The 19,187-nt window shown below is 31.4% G+C and overlaps 8 protein-coding genes and 2 non-coding genes across 10 annotated transcripts, besides 1 other annotated feature; 8 read left to right on the top strand and 2 right to left on the bottom strand.

Moving 5' to 3' along the window:
- Positions 1-23: 23 nt before the first annotated feature.
- On the top strand, positions 24-2,962 carry TVAGG3_1017600 (helicase; the record flags this gene model as incomplete). Its single annotated transcript, XM_001325098.2, has 1 exon — positions 413-2,806. The coding sequence occupies one exon, from the start codon at positions 413-415 to the stop codon at positions 2,804-2,806; it is 2,394 nt and encodes a 797-aa protein (XP_001325133.1).
- Positions 2,963-3,113: 151 nt separating this feature from the next.
- On the top strand, positions 3,114-3,194 carry TVAGG3_1017610. The gene has a single exon. It is a non-coding gene; the product is annotated as a tRNA-Ser (tRNA).
- Positions 3,195-3,530: 336 nt separating this feature from the next.
- TVAGG3_1017620 (uncharacterized protein) lies at positions 3,531-7,532 on the top strand (the record flags this gene model as incomplete). Its single annotated transcript, XM_001325097.1, has 1 exon — positions 4,037-7,489. One exon carries the CDS (start codon positions 4,037-4,039, stop codon positions 7,487-7,489), a length of 3,453 nt encoding a protein of 1,150 aa, XP_001325132.1.
- Positions 7,533-7,950: 418 nt separating this feature from the next.
- On the top strand, positions 7,951-8,423 carry TVAGG3_1017630 (protein of unknown function (DUF1801); the record flags this gene model as incomplete). Its single annotated transcript, XM_001325096.1, has 1 exon — positions 7,951-8,382. One exon carries the CDS (start codon positions 7,951-7,953, stop codon positions 8,380-8,382), a length of 432 nt encoding a protein of 143 aa, XP_001325131.1.
- A 184-nt stretch (positions 8,424-8,607) lies between these two features.
- On the top strand, positions 8,608-8,682 carry TVAGG3_1017640. Its single transcript has one exon. It is a non-coding gene; the product is annotated as a tRNA-Met (tRNA).
- Positions 8,683-8,915: 233 nt separating this feature from the next.
- TVAGG3_1017650 (uncharacterized protein) lies at positions 8,916-10,165 on the top strand (the record flags this gene model as incomplete). Its single annotated transcript, XM_001325095.1, has 1 exon — positions 8,927-9,994. One exon carries the CDS (start codon positions 8,927-8,929, stop codon positions 9,992-9,994), a length of 1,068 nt encoding a protein of 355 aa, XP_001325130.1.
- A 465-nt stretch (positions 10,166-10,630) lies between these two features.
- Positions 10,631-11,684, top strand: TVAGG3_1017660 (voltage-gated potassium channel protein; the record flags this gene model as incomplete). Its single annotated transcript, XM_001325094.1, has 1 exon — positions 11,207-11,593. The coding sequence occupies one exon, from the start codon at positions 11,207-11,209 to the stop codon at positions 11,591-11,593; it is 387 nt and encodes a 128-aa protein (XP_001325129.1).
- A 2-nt stretch (positions 11,685-11,686) lies between these two features.
- On the bottom strand, positions 11,687-12,388 carry TVAGG3_1017670 (uncharacterized protein; the record flags this gene model as incomplete). Its single annotated transcript, XM_001325093.2, has 1 exon — positions 11,722-12,363. One exon carries the CDS (start codon positions 12,361-12,363, stop codon positions 11,722-11,724), a length of 642 nt encoding a protein of 213 aa, XP_001325128.1.
- Positions 12,389-12,650: 262 nt separating this feature from the next.
- TVAGG3_1017680 (uncharacterized protein) lies at positions 12,651-15,922 on the bottom strand (the record flags this gene model as incomplete). Its single annotated transcript, XM_001325092.1, has 1 exon — positions 13,060-15,489. The coding sequence occupies one exon, from the start codon at positions 15,487-15,489 to the stop codon at positions 13,060-13,062; it is 2,430 nt and encodes an 809-aa protein (XP_001325127.1).
- Positions 15,923-16,426: 504 nt separating this feature from the next.
- TVAGG3_1017690 (nucleoplasmin-like domain family) lies at positions 16,427-17,886 on the top strand (the record flags this gene model as incomplete). The annotated part of the gene is made up of 1 exon (XM_001325091.1): positions 17,045-17,446. The coding sequence occupies one exon, from the start codon at positions 17,045-17,047 to the stop codon at positions 17,444-17,446; it is 402 nt and encodes a 133-aa protein (XP_001325126.1).
- Positions 17,887-17,997: 111 nt separating this feature from the next.
- Positions 17,998-19,085: a mobile genetic element.
- The last annotated feature ends 102 nt before the right edge of the window (positions 19,086-19,187 follow it).

The following is a 19,187-nucleotide window of genomic DNA, read 5'->3' on the forward strand; positions in this document are numbered from 1 at the left end:
AGATATTTAATTTTTGATGAGGAAATACCTTAATTTCTTCATATTTTATTGCAAAAATACTACATAACGCATCAGTATTAATCTAAATCAAGAACATTTGTAGTAAAGGGAGGAGTCACAAACAAAAACGAAACGCTCCCCTCCAGATGAGGAGGAAGTTCTTCCAGAAAAAATCGAAACACATGAAAGAGTTGATCATATTGTATATGTTCCAAATGGAGAATCATATAAAGCTCCAGAAAATTTAGATTCATCTACTTCATTAACATTCGATTATACTTTAGATATATTCCAGATAGAATCGATTAAAGCAATAAATACTGGTAGTAATGTTATTACAATCGCAAGCACTTCAGCTGGAAAATCAGTTGTTGCTTTTCATGCGATTTCAAGTTCAATATCACAAGGATATATGGCTATCTATACAGCGCCAGTCAAATCACTCGCAAACCAAAAATACTCCGAAATTTGTGAAAAATTTCCAAGTGTCGGTTTAATTACAGGAGATGTATCTACAAATCCAACAGCAGATGTAATTATCATGACAGCAGAAGTACTTAGGAATCATTTAATGTCAAATTCATCATTACTATCTCGTGCAAAACATATAATTTTGGATGAAGCTCATTATCTTGGCGATCCGCAACGTGGATATGTTTGGGAAGAGATAATTATATCATTTCAGAAGCAAATGAGATTTGTTCTCCTTAGTGCTACACTTCCAAACGGAAATGAGCTTTCTCAGTGGCTTTCAAACACAACAAACGTCGAAACGCATACAATTACGCAATACCACAGACCAGTTCCATTACGAATTAACGCTGTTTCCGAATCTCACGATATAGACGCAATTAAAGAAGGAGACAACCCTCCAAACATGCTCTTAATATCCGAAATATGCAAACAGAATGGAATTTTAGGTGCTCCTTCCACAAAATACATACTTCCAAAAGATCCACCTTTTTATACAATTGCTTCATATGCAAATGACGTTGTTAAGCTTGGATATACACCGCTAATTGTTTTTTGCCTATCCAGATTCCGCTGTGTCCAAGTTTCAAAGCAAATTTCTGGAAGACAATCAAATCAAGCGTTAGACATCTTCGAAGCGGCCTCACAAGACTGGGACGCCTCCATTAAATCGAGTGACCAATACGCTCTCGTACATGATCTTATCCAGAAAGGAGTTGGAATCCATCATTCCGGAATTATCCCGATTTTGAGAGAAACCGTCGAACTTTTGTTCTCAAAAGGATTATTAGTGGTCTTAGTTGCCACTGAGACATTTGCACTGGGTGTCAACTCTCCAGCACGTGCTGTTATGCTTTCTTCGCTTGTTAAGTGGGGAGGAACAAGTTTTAGGTCAATTTCTTCATCTGAATTTTCACAAATGGCAGGAAGAGCTGGAAGAAGAGGTTTTGATACTCATGGAGATGTTTTCATATATCTGACCACTGGAACTTCCCCTGAATTCGTTAGTTCTGTAATTGAAAAGAAATCTGAGGTCTTAAAATCGCAAATGAGAGTTACATCATCACTAGTCTTGAGCTGTGTATCATGTAATGTTGATCCGTTTGCTTTTCTTAAGAGAAGTTTTTTGAGATATCAGAGAAATTTAAGATTAATGGAATTAAAGAGCAAAAATCTTCCAGAAATCACTGAAAATGAGAAGAACATATATGATTATGAGGTATTATTGAATCAAATTGCTCAAATTGTTCTTCATCCGAAAAATTCCAGAAAGGTTTTAGTTCCAGGACGCTTAGTTTTCATTGTTTCCAACGGCGTTTGCTGGGGATGGTCGAGCATTGTCAATTTAGACTCAAGAGGCAAAGATGTTGAAGTTATTGTTTCCGCAGTTAAAGATAAGAACGGACAATACGTTCCTTCATCGAAAGTGGAAGTCGCATGCTTACTTGATGTCACATTCCCAATCGAAACCATCAAAATGATCTCTTCTTTGACAATCCAAAATCCGAAGACAGATATCGGAATGGCCAGAGCCTCATCCTTGCTTGGAATACTCGACAGAGTCTATAAATCATATAATAACCAAGTTCCTTTGATCAGTTCTAACTTAGTTACCTTTGGAAAAGAGAAATTAACAAAATTATGCAAAGATTCAGAAGAAATTAAGAAGAAACTGACGAAAGAAGAGCTCAAAACCATTTATACAGGTGAGTCAGCAGCAGAAGTCGTTATAAACATCAAAGCGGAGATAACAACACTAGAAAATCCGCAAGAAGAAAACCAAATTGAGAAAATTAAAAAATCTCTTATCAATTTAGGTTTCATTAATAACGACAATCTTCTTGAATTAAAGGGAAGAGTTGCAAGACTCATCAAACTTGAAGATCCTGTGTGTTTAACTGAGTTATTATTCAGCGCATTCTTTTTCGGAATGCAGCCAAACATGATATGTGTTGTTACATCATGTTTCGTTGAATCTCCTCCGAAGTTCAAGTGTTCAATGACTCCTTTGACAACAGAAACATGGAATAATTTGAAGAAATCACTAAAAAAGATCGAAGACATTGGTTTGTTCACTATGCCACATAAGAAACTCATGGGATTCGCTCACACATTCATTTCTAATGGATCAATAACAAGCGCTGTTAAGGAAACAGCTGGAATTAGTGAAGGAATGGCTGTGAGAATTGCAAAAAGAATGCATGAGATAATTCACATGTTGGTTGAGGCTGCAAAACTGATTGGAACACCTGAGCTTGTTGAGGCTTTCGATGGAGCAATGGAAGTGATTACAAATATCACAAAACTTGATGCTTCCCTTTATAAGTTAGATTAGAATTTATATTAGTTTTTTTTTATTATATTATTATAAAGTATTCTGTATTATCTTTTATCATCTATACAATTCATTTTTACGTTTGTTGTGAAATTGTTTAAAGAAAGAGTAATAATCAAGAAATTACAAGAGTAAATTATAGAATATCAAAGGTTTATATAAATGCATAGCATCATTAATCAATATACTTAAAGTGGCAATATTCGTTCAGATTCAATGAATGATATGTAAAGAGTTATGAATTGTGATATAAATTTGAATGAGACGTTATTGATCACGAAAGCCTATTCGTAGGATATTAATGTAAGGCACTTTGGCCGAGTGGTTAAGGCGCCGGACTACTAATCCCGTGGGCTTGCCCGCCTGGGTTCGAATCCCAGAGGTGTCGTTTTTTATATATTTTCTTTTTTCCTCCCAATCCCAAAAATCCTAAAACCAGGTTTTAAGTGATATACATGCTTGAAATTGTATATATTTCTATAAGTACCAACTTAAGCATGGTTGAATTTCAAATCTTCTAAGATTTTTGATATTTCAATTAACAAATTTAATGAATATGTTGTAAATTGTTAGGAACATTGGAATTTTTACTATAAAATCCAATACGAATAAAAATCTCAAATAATTTTTTTCAAGAACTTGTTTTGTGATATAATACTATCATGTGATGATTTTCTAAATGCAATTAAAACTGTTTTTAAACTTTTTATATTATTTTTTTAGATGAATATTGAGGCTGAATTTGCTTTCGTTCAACAATTTCGAATGACACCAAATTGCTCCTCATTATTCACTTTGGCAACAACCTCATTAAATAGTTACTTGATATTTCCATCAGAAGGAGATTCAAAATTATTACCATTAAAAAATTCGCCAACTACATTAAATTACTATTATGTTTTAGCATATCTCAAAGTGTTTTGCTCATTCGCACCACTAATAACCGAAAATATCTTTATTCCGAGAGAATCAAAATCACAATTTACCCAAATTTCAAACAAAATCGGTAATTTAATAGGAAATCCTTCAATAAATATCCAAGATATATGCGTTTTTTGCCAATACATCGCGCAAACCTTTTCATTAATCTTTTCAGTATCAGATTTTGAAAAATTCAATCAGTATTCAACTTTACTTGTTCAAGCAATCAACAAATCAGTGATTACGTATATCAGGCCATTAAAAGATGATTTAAGTTTTTTTGATAATATCTTGAAAATTAATCAAAAAATGACAGAAACACATAAGCAAATCGTCAGTACTCCTACTATAGCTTCTACCTCTGATTTGTGTGCTCATTTAAATCAATTTAAAGCGTTATTAAATACATCTCATGCAAATCTCCCTCCACCAGCTCAAAACAACATTAAATATACAGTAGACCTATTAGATAACCTTTTGACATCAGTTTTGTTTTACAAAACTATACTAATCGCGTTACATCTTGGAATTCTTTTTCCGGCCATGACATTTAACAGAAATTCAGATGAAATCAACTTTTTCATAACATATAAACGTGAATTTGGAGATAATGAAGTGATTATATTTAATCGTCCTAAAAATGGAAAATTTAAGATTCCAATTTCAGTTTTTTCTGATGCAGATTATAATAAATTTGTCGGATTAGTTCAAGGATTGTTGGATTTTGATGAACAAAGGCCACAAAACTCTCTAAATGCATATCTTCAACAATACAAACCAAAACTACAGAATATTACAAGTAATTTACAGCAGATTGTATCAGAAGCTATAGAAGGAATCATGAAATACATTTATTCCTTTGATTTGACACCTTACATGGCAAAATTTCAATATAATCTTCAGAAACTAAGGAAAATTATTGCGATCTTACTGAATATGATCAAGCTCGAAATACTATCTGATAAAGATCGAATAATTAAAGAAATCTTTAGATTTTATATAAATTCTCTTTCATTGTCTTTCGGAAAGACGACAATAGACATTTTAACAACAATATTGGAGTCATCAGGTCGTTTGATTACGTTTTCACATGCTTTGGAATCAAAAAATCTGATAATTTCAGAAATAATCGAAATCATTTCTGAAATTTCGCAAATTCTGGCTCCTGTGGCAACAATTCTGAATGCTACATGGACAATTAATGATTTCATTAGCTTTAATTCACTGAAAGTTTTACCTTTTAATTATATTTTTCCTCGTTTCCTTCAAACTCCATTTTTACAGCCTGCAAAGGTCCTCAAATCTGCATTCAACTCCGACTCCACTCAATTCATTAGAGAAATTGGCGCAGAACTCGAATCTTTCGGAATTCAAATTTTTTCGACCCCCGAAAAGATGATGGCGACAGGAATTATCATTCCAGACGTCAATAACATCTTAACAGAATCCCATTTATTGCTTAGAAATCTCTCTTTTCGTTTCGAAAATTTGAGATATTATTATAATTCAATTTTAGTGAATCCATTTGATGTAGACCAGATAATTGAGCTTATAAAGATACTTAATCTCATATCAATTAACAATCCTGATGAGTTTCAAGACGAAATTTCAAAGTTGACAACTCTCATGAATATTCTCTTCCAAATACATCAGATATTCATTTGTCTGGATGTTTTTGGCATTTCCAGGTACTACATCTCAGTAACAATCACTCATCTTTGTTTTATTTCAAATAAATTGAAAAAATCTGACAAAAATCAGAAGCAATCGCTTCTTGTAAGGGAAGATTTGATTGAATTCATGACAAAGAAGGTAAAATCGATCTTGGTCGAACTTTTTTCGAAAAATTCCGCTGAAAAAGTCAAAACAACGGCTGATATCATCATGGAGCCCCTCAAAATGCTTCATCTTTACTTCTCAGACCAAAGGAACACAGAATGTCTCAGTATTTGTTGCGAAACAATTTATGATTTAATTTCCAACAAAAACTCAATTGATAATCTTGACATCCTTCTGAAACATGATATATCAGATGATTACAAGTCAATTATTGAGGATTTGCAAGTAATTTTGGCAAATTCGAAAAATGTTGACTCAATTTCCGAAATTTTGAAGTATTTATCTGAAGTTTCGTCAGATTTAGCGAATGTAGATCCGAGTATTGTTATCACTCAGCCAAAGAATCAATCTACTTCGGATTTACCTCTGAAAATCGTTGAATTTCAGATGATTTACGAAACAATGAAAGCCAAACGTCTCTTACTAGTCTACGATGATGATCTCTTCACCGCAGATGACTTCGCCGACCGATTTGTCCACTTCTTCAAAGAAATCAAAGTTGAAAAAATTTCGAAAATTTTGAAGAAAATTTTGAATGTTGTAAAGGAAATTGAACCATTATATAAGTTGACGAAAACAATCCTTGTAGGAGATCTAACACGAGAGAACATTTTCCATTATCTTTCATTGCTTTTTAGAAGTGAAATTCAGATTTCTAATGAAGATCAAAGTATTTTTGTTGAAGAGTTCGAGAAACTGTACACGATCACCAATTTTGCCTATGTTCATGACGAAATCATGGATTTAATCATGAAAGAAAAGCAAAATAATCTTCATTTGTTATTGTCATTGAACCAAGAGCTGATCATTGATTACTTCTCATCACACCTGATGTTGCTTCATTCCGCAGGCTTCTTTGATGAAAAATCCGGAAATTTAATTTTCAATAAGATTATTGAAGCCAAAACTGCTACAAACAGGGACGAAACAATCCAGTTAATGCATGCTTTTGATCATGTCCTATCTTCTGAAGGCTGGAGAGTAAATTCAATTTTATCTCGTGCTTTAAATGTAATTCACGCAGTTTTGAACGTAAATGATGATGATTATATAAAGCTGAATGAATTATTTGCACAATTTAAGACCCCAGAAGATCTTGAAACCGTAAATAAAATATTTGACGAAATTAAATCGTCAAATCTCGCAGAAGAGCAGAAGGAATATGTTCTAAGCAGTATGAAACTGATAAAGAGTTACTCAATGCTTGTAACATTGAGAAAACATCTTGAAATTGAAAATAATTCAATACATCTCAAAAATAAAATCGATGAGAGTCTAATTGATGATGTTATATCTCCATCTATATCAGTTTCCAAGCTAAATATGCCAAAACCTCAATTAAAAGTCCCAATTTCAAAATTAAATTTCTCCCAACAGTCAACAATTGCTTCCATATATGAGAAACTCAAAGAAGAAAGAAGTTCTATGCTTAAGGATGTTGTCAAACTCATCAAAGTTCAAAATGATGCTCAATCAAAAGATAAATTATTAAATGAACTGAAAGAGAAGCGCAAAAAACTTTCCGAAGAAGTACTTAACATATACAATGATCTGGAACGTCAGAAACTATCAAAGATAGGATTTTCTATGACAAATAATGAAAATCCTGATATGAAGAATCAAATTGAGAATGCGAAGTCAATTAATTTGCAAAATGAATTGGATAAAAGGTCAGAATTACTTTCCCTTCAAGCAAGCATCATTTTCAGAGATAATATGTTTTTGAAATCTTCCGTTTTGCAGAAAATTGAGAAAACCGATAATAATACGTTTCTCGACTCATTTTATAAGAACAAGAAAGACAAATTTGATGGAAATCTTTCAAATAAAGAATTTGGTGCTTTACTTGAAGTTGTTAATAACGACGATGAGTATGAAGCATTGCGTAAGGCTTTGATAAGAAAAAGATTGATTCGAAACTAATTTTTATTTTATATTTTTTTGTTATTTTAAATGTTATTTGTTGTTATAGTAAATATGATTGGATTTATTGATTTCTGCTTTTTCTTTTTATTGTTAACACTCTAATGTGTATCTTTTTTATTTCCGATATATTTTCATCAATGATGCATTACCGAAGTAATATGATAACTTATGGTAGAATTACTTTCATGTGATTAAGTTATTGGCAAAAACTCACATATTTGCAAAACACAAAATATATTTTAGGCATAATTCTTGAATAATTTAAATAAAAATCTATGAATTCACAAGTCTTGCAATATATTCATCAGTATGAATATGATTTCGTTGGATAATGGTTAGTATGCAAGATTCTTGAGACAAAATCTATGATGGAAAGCGTTTATTAAGCGAAAGTTATTAATAATTTGGACTAAATATATCAATATAAGTTTCGCTAGACCTATACACACATCATTTGCATGAGTGTCAAAGGTAATCGCCAATGCCATCCAGCTTCGAAGTATAGTGAAGAGGTGACAAAGTTTATTGATGAATATGACGGCGAGGCAAAGGAGATGATGCTGAAAATGCGTGCAATTATCCATTCATGCAATGATGAGATCTCTGAAAAGATATCCTGGCAGATGCCAACATTCGTATATCATGGCAATCTAGTTCACTTCTGCCCTGCTAAGAAACATATGGGATTTTATCCCACCCCAAGCGCAATCACAGAATTTGCTGACAGATTATCTAATTATCACACATCTAAAGGTGCTGTCCAATTCCCTTATAACTCTATTCTTCCAGAAGATCTCATCAAAGATATGGTTAATTTCGGTCTGAAAGAAAACGCCGAGCTGGCTCAAGAAAACAAGAAGAAACGCTGCTGTTCAAAGTCTAAAGAATAAATTGCTTGGTTAGTTGCTCATAGAGAAAAACTGATATTATGAATTTAAAGGCTTAATCAAGTTCAATTGAGTATAATTCTAGATTAGCAAAATAATGTCTATAATGAATAGTTTGAGACAATCAATTTTTGCTGGGCTAACAAATGACACGCTTTGAAGATATTCAGATAGAGAAAAAGTAATTTTAGTATATTATGTAAAAGAAATTATAATTTTTTAATGTGAAGCGATGTGGAACAGTTGGTTTAGTTCGTAAGGCTCATAACCTTAAGGTCGCTGGTTCGAGTCCAGTCATCGCTCTTTTTTCTAAAAATCTAAAAAATAGTGCGTCTCATTTTTCCATTTTATTTTGAATACATTGAAATCAGATGGCGAATTTAAAATTTATTTCTGACTATTTCAGAGAATTTAGCCACTTTATAGTCTTCAGAAACAGCAGAAAGACTGATAGTGATTTATATAAGTGACTAGAAAGTTGTAAATCTGGAAGTTTTACAAGGAAAAGTGACTCATTACGACTATTATCGTAACTCAAAAATAATAAATGTCGAACACTATCCTGTACAATGTTACAACATTGTATCTAATTGGGAAACCAGGATCCGGTAAAACATTATTTGGAAATCTATATTTGGGAAATAATTCTTCCTCTCCGGAAAATACCATACTTTATGAAAATGGTGATCAAATTGGATATAACATCACAGGGAATAGCATCAAATATGTCATTGAAACAAATGGATTTCGGAACCATGGCGCAAATACAAGTATTCAAGCTTCAAATATTTTTTCAGCAATAAAGAATCATCTATATGGTATTACCGCAGTTGCACTTGTCATTCCTATGCACAAAAACAAGCTAAGTAATTCTAATAAGCAAGTTTTGCGACTTTTGTATGAATCTTTCAAAACAGATGAAATATTTTATAAAATGGGTCTCATATTTACATACCATGCTCCAAAGGAAGATGATAGATATCGTCAATCAGACTACTTTAAGAATGAAGTTGAAGATTATTTGACAAGTCTTACAGGAAGATCGAGATCACATAATATTAAGGTATTCTTTGTTGATAATGTTGCATATAATCGTTTAGATGTCCAATATGAGATTCCTCAAATTCGAAATTGGGTTTCCGAGCGTTCCTCTTACAATCTTCCAGATTCTCTTAAATCGGACGCAATTGTTGGTCATTGGCAAGTTGAAGGAGAGTTTGATGTTTACAATAACACATTTGAGGAAAAAATTGATGATGATAATTCCATTTTTTACTCGAATTTTATAAACAAAACCCGCAACATTTGGATGTCTTTAAATAGGACATATACAATACAATTTGATTGGGAAATTGCTAATGTTTCACAGAAATGGAATTATTCCACTACAATTGAATACATGACAGATAAAGATATTGATAGATCTCGCTATAAAGTTGAATATTATAACCTTATAAAATCCAGAGTGAAAACAACATATTCAGACGGAAGTATAACATATTCTAAATGGGAAGTAATAAATAAGAAACTACATCACGTCAGACATAGATGTAAAACTGAGAGAGAGGTCAAGCGAATAGGTAAACAATTTGGAAAGATATTTGGAATCAAATGAAAAAAAAAAACTCATTTGCGCAAAAGATTCTTAAAAATCTTGGAAGCTCTCAAGAAACGGTATAATTAAAGACTTTTTATGTAAATTTTTATATTTTCATAAAATTAATCATGAACCAGCACAATTGATACTGATTTCAAGCAATAGATCAAATTTAAGATTATGGCGTACGCTGACTACCAGAAAATATGCACATAATCTAATTTCTGACTATAAAATTAATAAAAACTTTACTTTTCACTTTTTTCATTCAAGAACCTCACGAACATAGATCATTCTTTATCAATGCTTAGTACAGTTCTTTATAAAATTCATGGTATTGAGGATAATTTTTGTGATATAAAATTCATCATCTCATGAGATAAATAAAATGATCGCAGTCTTGATCTTATCTGTATACAGAAGTACAGTTGCAATATTATTAAAATTAACGATGTTTATTTTTAATTGAATAATGCGGGAGATTAACTCATAATTCAACTACTTGTATTATATAAAATAAGTGTCAATTGGAGTAATATATTAGGCAATTCTAATTAATTCTTTCATTTCCTGCGTATTGAACAGAAAGGAAGAGATCAATAACCCTAGGAAAAAAGAATAATAGTGTCACTTTTTCCCACTCATTTCAAAAATCTATAATGCAAGAACTCAACGAAACAGAAATTAATAACCAGATATATGAGGCTATTGAGAAAGGTGATCTGAGTACACTAAAATTACTTCTCGAACCTCCTTATTCTGTTGATATGATAGTACGTTTTATTTTCTAATCAACAGCTAAATGATATTTACGTATTACCTGAAATATGCACAAGAAAACCAACTCTTTTAATTCTTGCTTGCGCATTTTGTCAAGCTGAAATCGCTCAATGGCTTTTATCACAAGGAATTAACCCAAATATAGCAGACAAACGACTTCGATATCCAATACATTTTGCAGCATTAGCACAAAACATTGATATTATTCGACTTTTAATTGCTGCAGGCGCTGAAGTAAATAAACAAGATTGGGATTCTTTCTCAGCGCTTCATTATTGTGCCAAAAATGGATTCATTGTTGGCGCAAAAGCCCTTCTTGATGAAGGAGCATCCATAAATATTCAAGGAAGAGCAAAAGAAACTCCTCTAATCGTTGCTTTACAAAATAATCAGTTAAACTTTGTAGAATTCCTTATAAAAGCAAAGTGTGATGTCAAAAAACCATCAACAATGCATAGATCTCCTCTTTTCTTTTGCCAAGATTATGAAGCTACTCGATTACTGCTTGAAAATGGAGCTGATCCGAACATACCAGATGATGAAGGTATTGTTCCGCTTGCAGAAGCTGCAAAAATTGGCGAATATTACATCTGCCGAGAATTAATCTATGGCGGAGCCAATGTAAATACTTTAGATGATGAGAGGAGATCACCACTACACTATGCATGTATGTCTGGTGATCCATTAACCACTGAATTATTAATAGATTCGGGTGCCAACGTAATTGCAAGCGATTCAGATCATAATACGCCAGAAATGGTTGCAAAGAAGAATGGCAACCTACATTTGATAAGCATTTTTACAAACTATAAGGAAAAGCATCAGAATAATTATTAATTTTGTTTTATTTATTTGTTTTAGTATGAAATTATAAATATTTTGTGTATTGAATTATATTAAATGCAACAGTGGAAAAAAAATTATCCGAAAATCAAATTAAAACTTTATTACATAATTTCCACAACTTAGTGGGGCTTCTTCTGTTGCATTCTCTGCTTCAAATAGTAGAGATAAACCTTTCTTGCCAGTCTCTTGATTTCAATTTGATTATTGACAATGTTTAAGTACTCGGAGTATCCGTCAATGAATTCATCAAACTTGAGTAACTCTGTTTGTTCGGGTTCTTTTGGTTCTTTAGCGTCTCTTGAGTATTTTCCGAATTCACGGGCAACAAGGTAAATTTGAGGAAGGTTGTTTTGCCAATTTTTATCTTGAACAGAAGGAAGCTTAGCATGCTTGTTTTCTAAGACTTTTGTAAATGGAATAAAAGAGTCTGGTTTTTTACCTTTAGGTGCTCCATTATTGATAGAAATGGCTTCAACAATAAAATCGTCATACTGCGAAAGAACTGAAAAATAGCGCGCTGGATGTACAATTGAATCATCTTGTTGCTCAGAAAGCCACTTAGACAGATTAAGAGTTTCAGCCTTAATTGATTCGAGTTGGTTGATGAAATAGTCAACAATGTTCTTGGCTTTGTTTTTACTCCAATCTGTAGAATCGATGATATTCGAAAGATATCCTGCCTGTTTAAACCTATTAAGCTCTTCTATCTGTTTATCTATTGCTGATTTTAATAGTTTGATAAGGTCAACTAATGAGCTCATATGAAAAAATATATTCTATAAAAAATAATTTCTGATGGAAAAATTATAACAAAATTCAGAGTGTAAAATTTTCCATTTTTTATTGGCGTGAATAAATAACTTTTTCTTTCGAGGATGCAACATTATCCTTCTCGTTTCCATAACCCAAAATTGAACCTATGGCAATCAGCATGCATATTGTATTGTTCATTTGTCTATAATTTGTTTGGAATTGAGACATTTTTCAACATCTCTCAACTATAATTAAGGTATAGTATTAAATGAATCATTGTTTGTCTACCTCAGTCATAAGAATCAAATATTTGAGTGTTTTTCACTGTATTTCCTGGGAATTGCTATGCAAATCTCTCAAAAACTCAATCCTTTGTATTTCATATTGTAAGTTCCTGTACGTTCTGACAAATTTCTTTAATTTTTTCCACTTTTTAACTTTTTTTTGATATCAGATCAAATCTTTCTTCCAAAGAAATACAGTGAATTGATAAGTACCTACAAATACTTTATTGATTCATATAATGTGTTATATCAGTTACAAACGTATAATGGTGATATTTTTGAAACAACATTTTGTGATTTATATTCAATTTTGCAGATGAATAAAGTATTTCTTGAATTATTATGGTAAAAAGCAATGAAATCTACTAATAAGAACAATAAAAGTTTAGAATAAAAAAAGAAACAAAAAAACAATTTTCTCTATATTTCTTCATCATTTAATTCGTCTTGGCCATTCTCTGGTTCAGGAACATACAGCTGGATGACATCCTTGCCTTCTTCATCCTGATATCTTACATAGTAGTTTCCGTCTTGTCCAAGGAAATAAATATAAACTTTTCCATCTTCTCCAACAACTCTTGTATATGGATATCCATTTTCATCTTCAAGCATCTCAACAACACCTGCTGCTTCTTTAGTTTCCTCTTTTTCTTCAACTTTAATTTCATTTTCAGTGTTGTTACTTTTTGTTTCCTCTTTGTCACTTTTCGTTTCCCCGTTGTCACTTTTCGGCTCTTCATTGTCACTTTTGACTCCGGTGTTGTCACTTTTCGTTTCTTCCTTTTGAACATCAACTTTTTCTTCTGTAATTTTTTCTTCTTCTTTAGGCTTTTCTGTGGTGATTTCTTCTTTAGTTGTTTCTTGCTTGACTTCTTCTTTTGATTCTGGTTTAGTTTCTGCTGGTTTCTCTTCTTCTTGGAATGTTTCTGATCCTGAATCTTTTTCTTCTTGTAAAGTTTTTTCTTGATCTTTATTCTGGTTTGTTTTGATGGCAACATTGAGTGGTTTGTTGACAGGAGCCTGGTAGTTGGCTGTTTCAATTGTAATTGTTTTATCCGCACTTGAAACTGGCTTCTTTCCGACATTTGGTAGTTCAACTTTGATATAATTTTGTTTTTTGTTTCGTCTTTGTTTTTCCAAAATTTCGTTTCTGATTTCTTTTTCAATGATCGCTTGTTCGCTAATTGATTCACTCTTGGATTCTTTACTTCTTTCTTGTGAATACTCAGCAACAAGTGACATGCCTTTGCTTGTTTTAGGTTGCGGTTTTGTCACTTTTTCAATTACATCTTGAGTATGAGTATCTATGAAAATTGGTGGTTTTCCTCTGTTCTGCATGTTTGGATCGTCTTCTCCATCTGCGAACCATTTGTGGCTTCCCTTTGGGAAGTTCATTCTTCTTGCTCTTAAGAACTTTTCGACCTTACGACTGATTTTTTGTTTCGGAATTGAATCTTCCGAAATTTTCGGTTTCGGTTTTTCCTCTTTTGGTTCCTCTTTTTGTTTGAAGTAGATTTGAAGCAGTTTCTTTGATCTGACAGCTGCATTCTCTTCTCTCTTCTTTTGTTGTTCGAGTTTGGCCCTTCTTTCAAGCTTATCTTCCAATCTGCTCCTTTCCAACTGGGCGTCTTTGAGTTTCTTCTGCACTTCTTGGATATTCGTAGTTAGTGTGTTCTTTTGTATGGTCAGTCTTTGCAATTCGCTCAGTTCTGGAGGGAGATTTGAAGATGCATCGATCAAAGCTTCTTCGTACGCCAAAGATGCCTGTTCCTCTGCAAGTGTCTGGGCAAGAACTGCTAAGTTTCGACGTTCATCTTGGAGTTTATTGAACTGAACAAGGAATAATTCTTTTACCGGTTTCGTACTTTCTTGTTCTTGGATCAGGAGCTCGTATTCCTTCTTCAATTCTTCTTTCTCTTCATTTATTTTGGTTATTTCTGACCTAATCTTGCGGTTAATCTCAGAAACTTGGTTTGCAGAATCTTGATAAGCGGTTTTCTTCATTTCGAACTGTCTGATGTTGATATTTATATCTTCTTGGGCTTGTATGAGTCGTTCTCTTTGTAGATTGATCTTTCTGGTCTCTTTATTAACTGCATTTACCAAATCTCCAAATTTCTTCTTCTTTTCTTCATGTTCTTTGAGCTCTTTCTCGAATTCGGCTGTAAGATCATCTATTTTCTTCTGTTGATCTTCGTATTTCTCAACATCTGAACGAGAAACTGTAAGAATATCTTGAACACGATTAAACTCGGCTTCTAGAACTTTGCGCTCATTCTTAACACGTTCAAAATCATTCTTGAAGTCAAGTCTTTCAGCATCAACTTTTTTTCTTTCCTCAACAAGCTGATTTCGCTCTAAAAACATTGTTGTTTGTTCTGTTTCAATAGTTTCGCGTAATTTTGCTAATGATTCTTTGTAACATTTGTACATATTTTGTTCTTGAGTGATTTCTTCGTCTGTTGGATCAGGAATTTTGGTTGTTGTATCATTTATGTAATTTTTATAGCCTGTTTCGAATTGAAGTATCTTTTGGTCAAGAATTTGACTTGTCTTTTGTGTTAACTCTCTTGATTTCTTTAAGCGCTTCGAAACTTTTTGAATATTTGTAAGATCTCGTTGAAGTCGAGTTTTTAGTTTAGTATAGTAATTCTTTTGGCCATTTACAACCATTTTAATGTTCTTTTCCTCATTTAGCTTTAAAAATTTATCTGAAATTTTATTTGCTTTTTTATCTGGAGGAAACATTTGGATCATTGGGATCTTTCCAAGCCCGGTATACTCAATATCTGAGTTAAGGCTGGCCTCCCCGAGAAAATTCTTCCCAGTATGAGGGTCCCAAAAATTCATAGAATTTGTCACTTTTTATCAAGATTTCATATTCAAGAATCACTTCCTTCCAACCAAAATTTTGACCTGAAACTCTAGCAAGAGACTATATATAGCTTTTATATGTAGTTGGCTGGGTTTAAAGAAAATCGGCTAAAACATTCTTTAGTTAAATTATTACAACGAACTATCTACAGAAATCTCTCAAATATCGGCATAAATCGATTCAGTACAAGGAGTAAAACAGTTTCATATCATAAAGTGAATCATTTATCAAAATAATGCAGAAAAATCGAAACAATTTACCATATTGGTATAAAATTAAAGCTTACCATATCCTTAGATTTACAACAAAAAGTACAAGAATCTCACATTTTAACTACTATTTTAGCAATACGTTTTTAAACTTCTAATTTGAAGATAAATTAGACTAAAAACTTGATTTATACTCTTTTTATCAGAATTTTTTACTTATTTAACTTACAATTGTTCACATTTTAATGCATTTGTTTCAAAATTATATTCCATTTGGATTGATATTTGTGATTGAAAATATATTTTAAAAATGACTGTTAAAATCATCCTATTATATGATAGGAAATAAAATCGCTATATTATTTTTGTTCTGTTTCTAAGTTGAAAATTCCAAAAAAAATTCAAAAAAATAAAAATAAATATCAAATTCTTGATTTTTCGCTTGAAAAAATTGATTTTGAATTTTTTTTGGAAACCCAAGATGAAGTATTATTGTCTGAAATTCGAATTTAAATCCTTTCTAAGTGTAAAAAACCAATAATTTTTGAATCCGATATTAAATCTTTTTATTCTTCAATTTAAAGCAGACTAAATCTCATATATTATTATAAAAATGCTATCCTCATTACGAATTTCTATATTTTTCCAAGTGAATTAATAATGTTTTTATTTCAACAATAACAAGTAAATATAATAATCGTATCTAAGTATATTCGTAAATACTTCGTAATAGTTATTGTTTGCAATATCAAACAATACATTATGATAAGATTTCAATTCTCAATATCAAATAAATCTCATGAAATCATAGTAATTGCTTGGAAAATAAAAATCACCTAGCAAGGAAAGATAAATTACTTATGAAAAACTTCATGAAAGCATTTTAATATTTCAATTATATCCCTACAGAAAAATTGTATTATCCTATTTGTTGCATATTTAAACAGCGTATTTATCACTTGAATGTGATTTATGTATCTGATATTCTAGCAAAAATATTGGTTGGATACTATGGAATTGAAATTTGATTTTTTAATGTATGTTTTTGTATATGTGTTTTATGATCTTATTCATTTTGAAAGTTATCCTATTACTTTGAATAGTTTATAACGACATTTACTGAAAATGGAAATATAATCAGCCCGAAGAGGGTTCATCTGAATAAATATGCTTTGAGAAAGTATAGATGGTTATGTTCTGTTGTGTTGTCCCATTGAAAGCTTGCTTGATAAAATACATAAGGAGATTAGATGAATATAATTATCCTATATATTTTATTGATTTTAAGGTTAAAGAGTGTCTGTACCAATAGAGAAAAAATATGGAATCTTTTGTTGCTGAAAAATTCTGGACAATGACAATTCATTCTGGAAAACCAGAAAGGCCACCAGTTCCAAAAGGCAGTAGATTCATGCTTTCTCAAATTCAAGCAGTTGACGAAAAAGCAGATAAAATTTTAGTGGAAATGCTTACAGAAGTTATTAGAATGGATAAAATAGATGATGAAACAGACACTACAGTAACAGATGTTGCTGAAACAAACATTGCTGTTATATATCCAAAGAAGAAATCTACTTATGCAACATCTCTCGTTTTTAGCGAGGTCAATGATGTGCTTTTTGGATGTGATGGTGGTGATGTCATTTTGAGTGGTGTTTATGATGATACAGCACTCAACGAAGAAATGGCCCAAATGGAAGAAGAAGAAGCACATGAAAAATGAATCTCAGGCTACCATCATTTGAAAAAATGTAATTAATAAAGTTATTATGTACAACAAAAAAGAATTTATTTATATTATTTTGAAAACTAAGGAATAAAGGTCAAGTTTCCTTGACCTATGCAAAAATTAATAGGCAAAACTCTAATGTATAGAAATGAGGTCTTATTTCGGAATATTGGTAGCTAACAACTTTAATCAAATTATGAAAACCATTAAATAAATATAATAATATTGCAAAAATCTAATCCTTCTCAAACAGATTTGAATATATGGGATTATGTAATAAGTTTGCAGGAAAACATTCTTGCAATCAATACAACCTTCGAATGTTGTGAAGTAAGATTATTATCGCATGAATTATCATAAAGTATACGATAATATCTGTTAGATATATTAATTTTATTTGGATATGTGTAATTTTTTCTAAAAATCGAGAATTACAACGAATTTATTATGATTTCAGAAACGCAAAGCGATATATAATCTGCAGGCATGCAGATTAAAATAAACAACGACGATTGGCGTAATTCAAAATTGAATTTTCGTTTAAGGGTCCACTGTAAGGCCAAATAAGGCCTATCGTCATCCCAAAAATATTGCTCAAGATGGTGTTTTACTAAGACCCAAAACTTAAAAAAACACAAAAAAATTAACTTTACTCTTTTGAGATCCTTATCAGATGTGCAACAATTTGATGCAGTATCGCAATTCGAATCCGATTTTTTAATGTAGATGTACTCTAACATTCTTGAAAAAATGCAAAATGATATTAATTAAGCTTTTCATTTCTGTATCATACACGAAACAAAATCATTTATTATACTAAATTTATCAAAGTTTGAATAATGAAAAAATAATATCTAAATTTTTACATTGAGTCGGCTATTGATATGGTCAATATTAAATTGTTTAAAAATGGGCATTGGCCAGAATAATACCCACTAAAATACACTTTTTTTTAAAATGTTATCAATTTGTTATGGTATATCTTTATGATAATGAATAAAATGCTTATCTTTCATAAGTAAATACATAATTTATGCTGAAACAAAAATAACACGAAAATTTTTTGCCAACAATTTCAAAACTAAGGATAATGTTTTGATAATATAAACAATAATACTTTGTCTGGAGAATTAAATTTGTGCTATCCAATTGTCATTCTTTGAATTTTTTATAAAATGCACGATATTCCGACATTAGCCTCTTTAAATATAAAACTACATGCATCACAATATTAGTATGTAATGGCATTAAAGCGAATTTCCTAATTTTCTTCTCAATTAATTCCTAGAAAAACTTAGGAATTAATGATTGGAAATAGGTCAAAAAATTCCTAATATAAATTCATACTTATAATAAAATCAAATTCGAAAATATCTATTTTTCAAAACACGCATCCAGAAGCAAAAAAAATAGGAAAAAATCATGTTCTTATAAAACTCGCTGATTTTGCAATTTTTATGTGATTTGAAGTGATAGAATATATTATCATCTTATTAAAACATATACTTCATTGTTACATTCACAAAATATTAATCAGAACACTAGGAAAAGTGGATTTTCGAAAAAAGACGATAACGATTATTTGCAAATCGCCTCTCAATTTTGAGAGACTTTCAATTTTTACAGTGGACCCTTAATCGCAAAATAAACCAGAAAAGATAATAGCAACGATAAAAACCTTTACAGAAATGATGGAAATATCGACGAACCAGCATTTTTATCCGACCATCAAAAA

This window comes from Trichomonas vaginalis, chromosome I, assembly GCF_026262505.1.
Source record: "Trichomonas vaginalis G3 chromosome I, whole genome shotgun sequence".
In the NCBI taxonomy this organism is placed as follows: Eukaryota; Parabasalia; order Trichomonadida; family Trichomonadidae; genus Trichomonas; species Trichomonas vaginalis.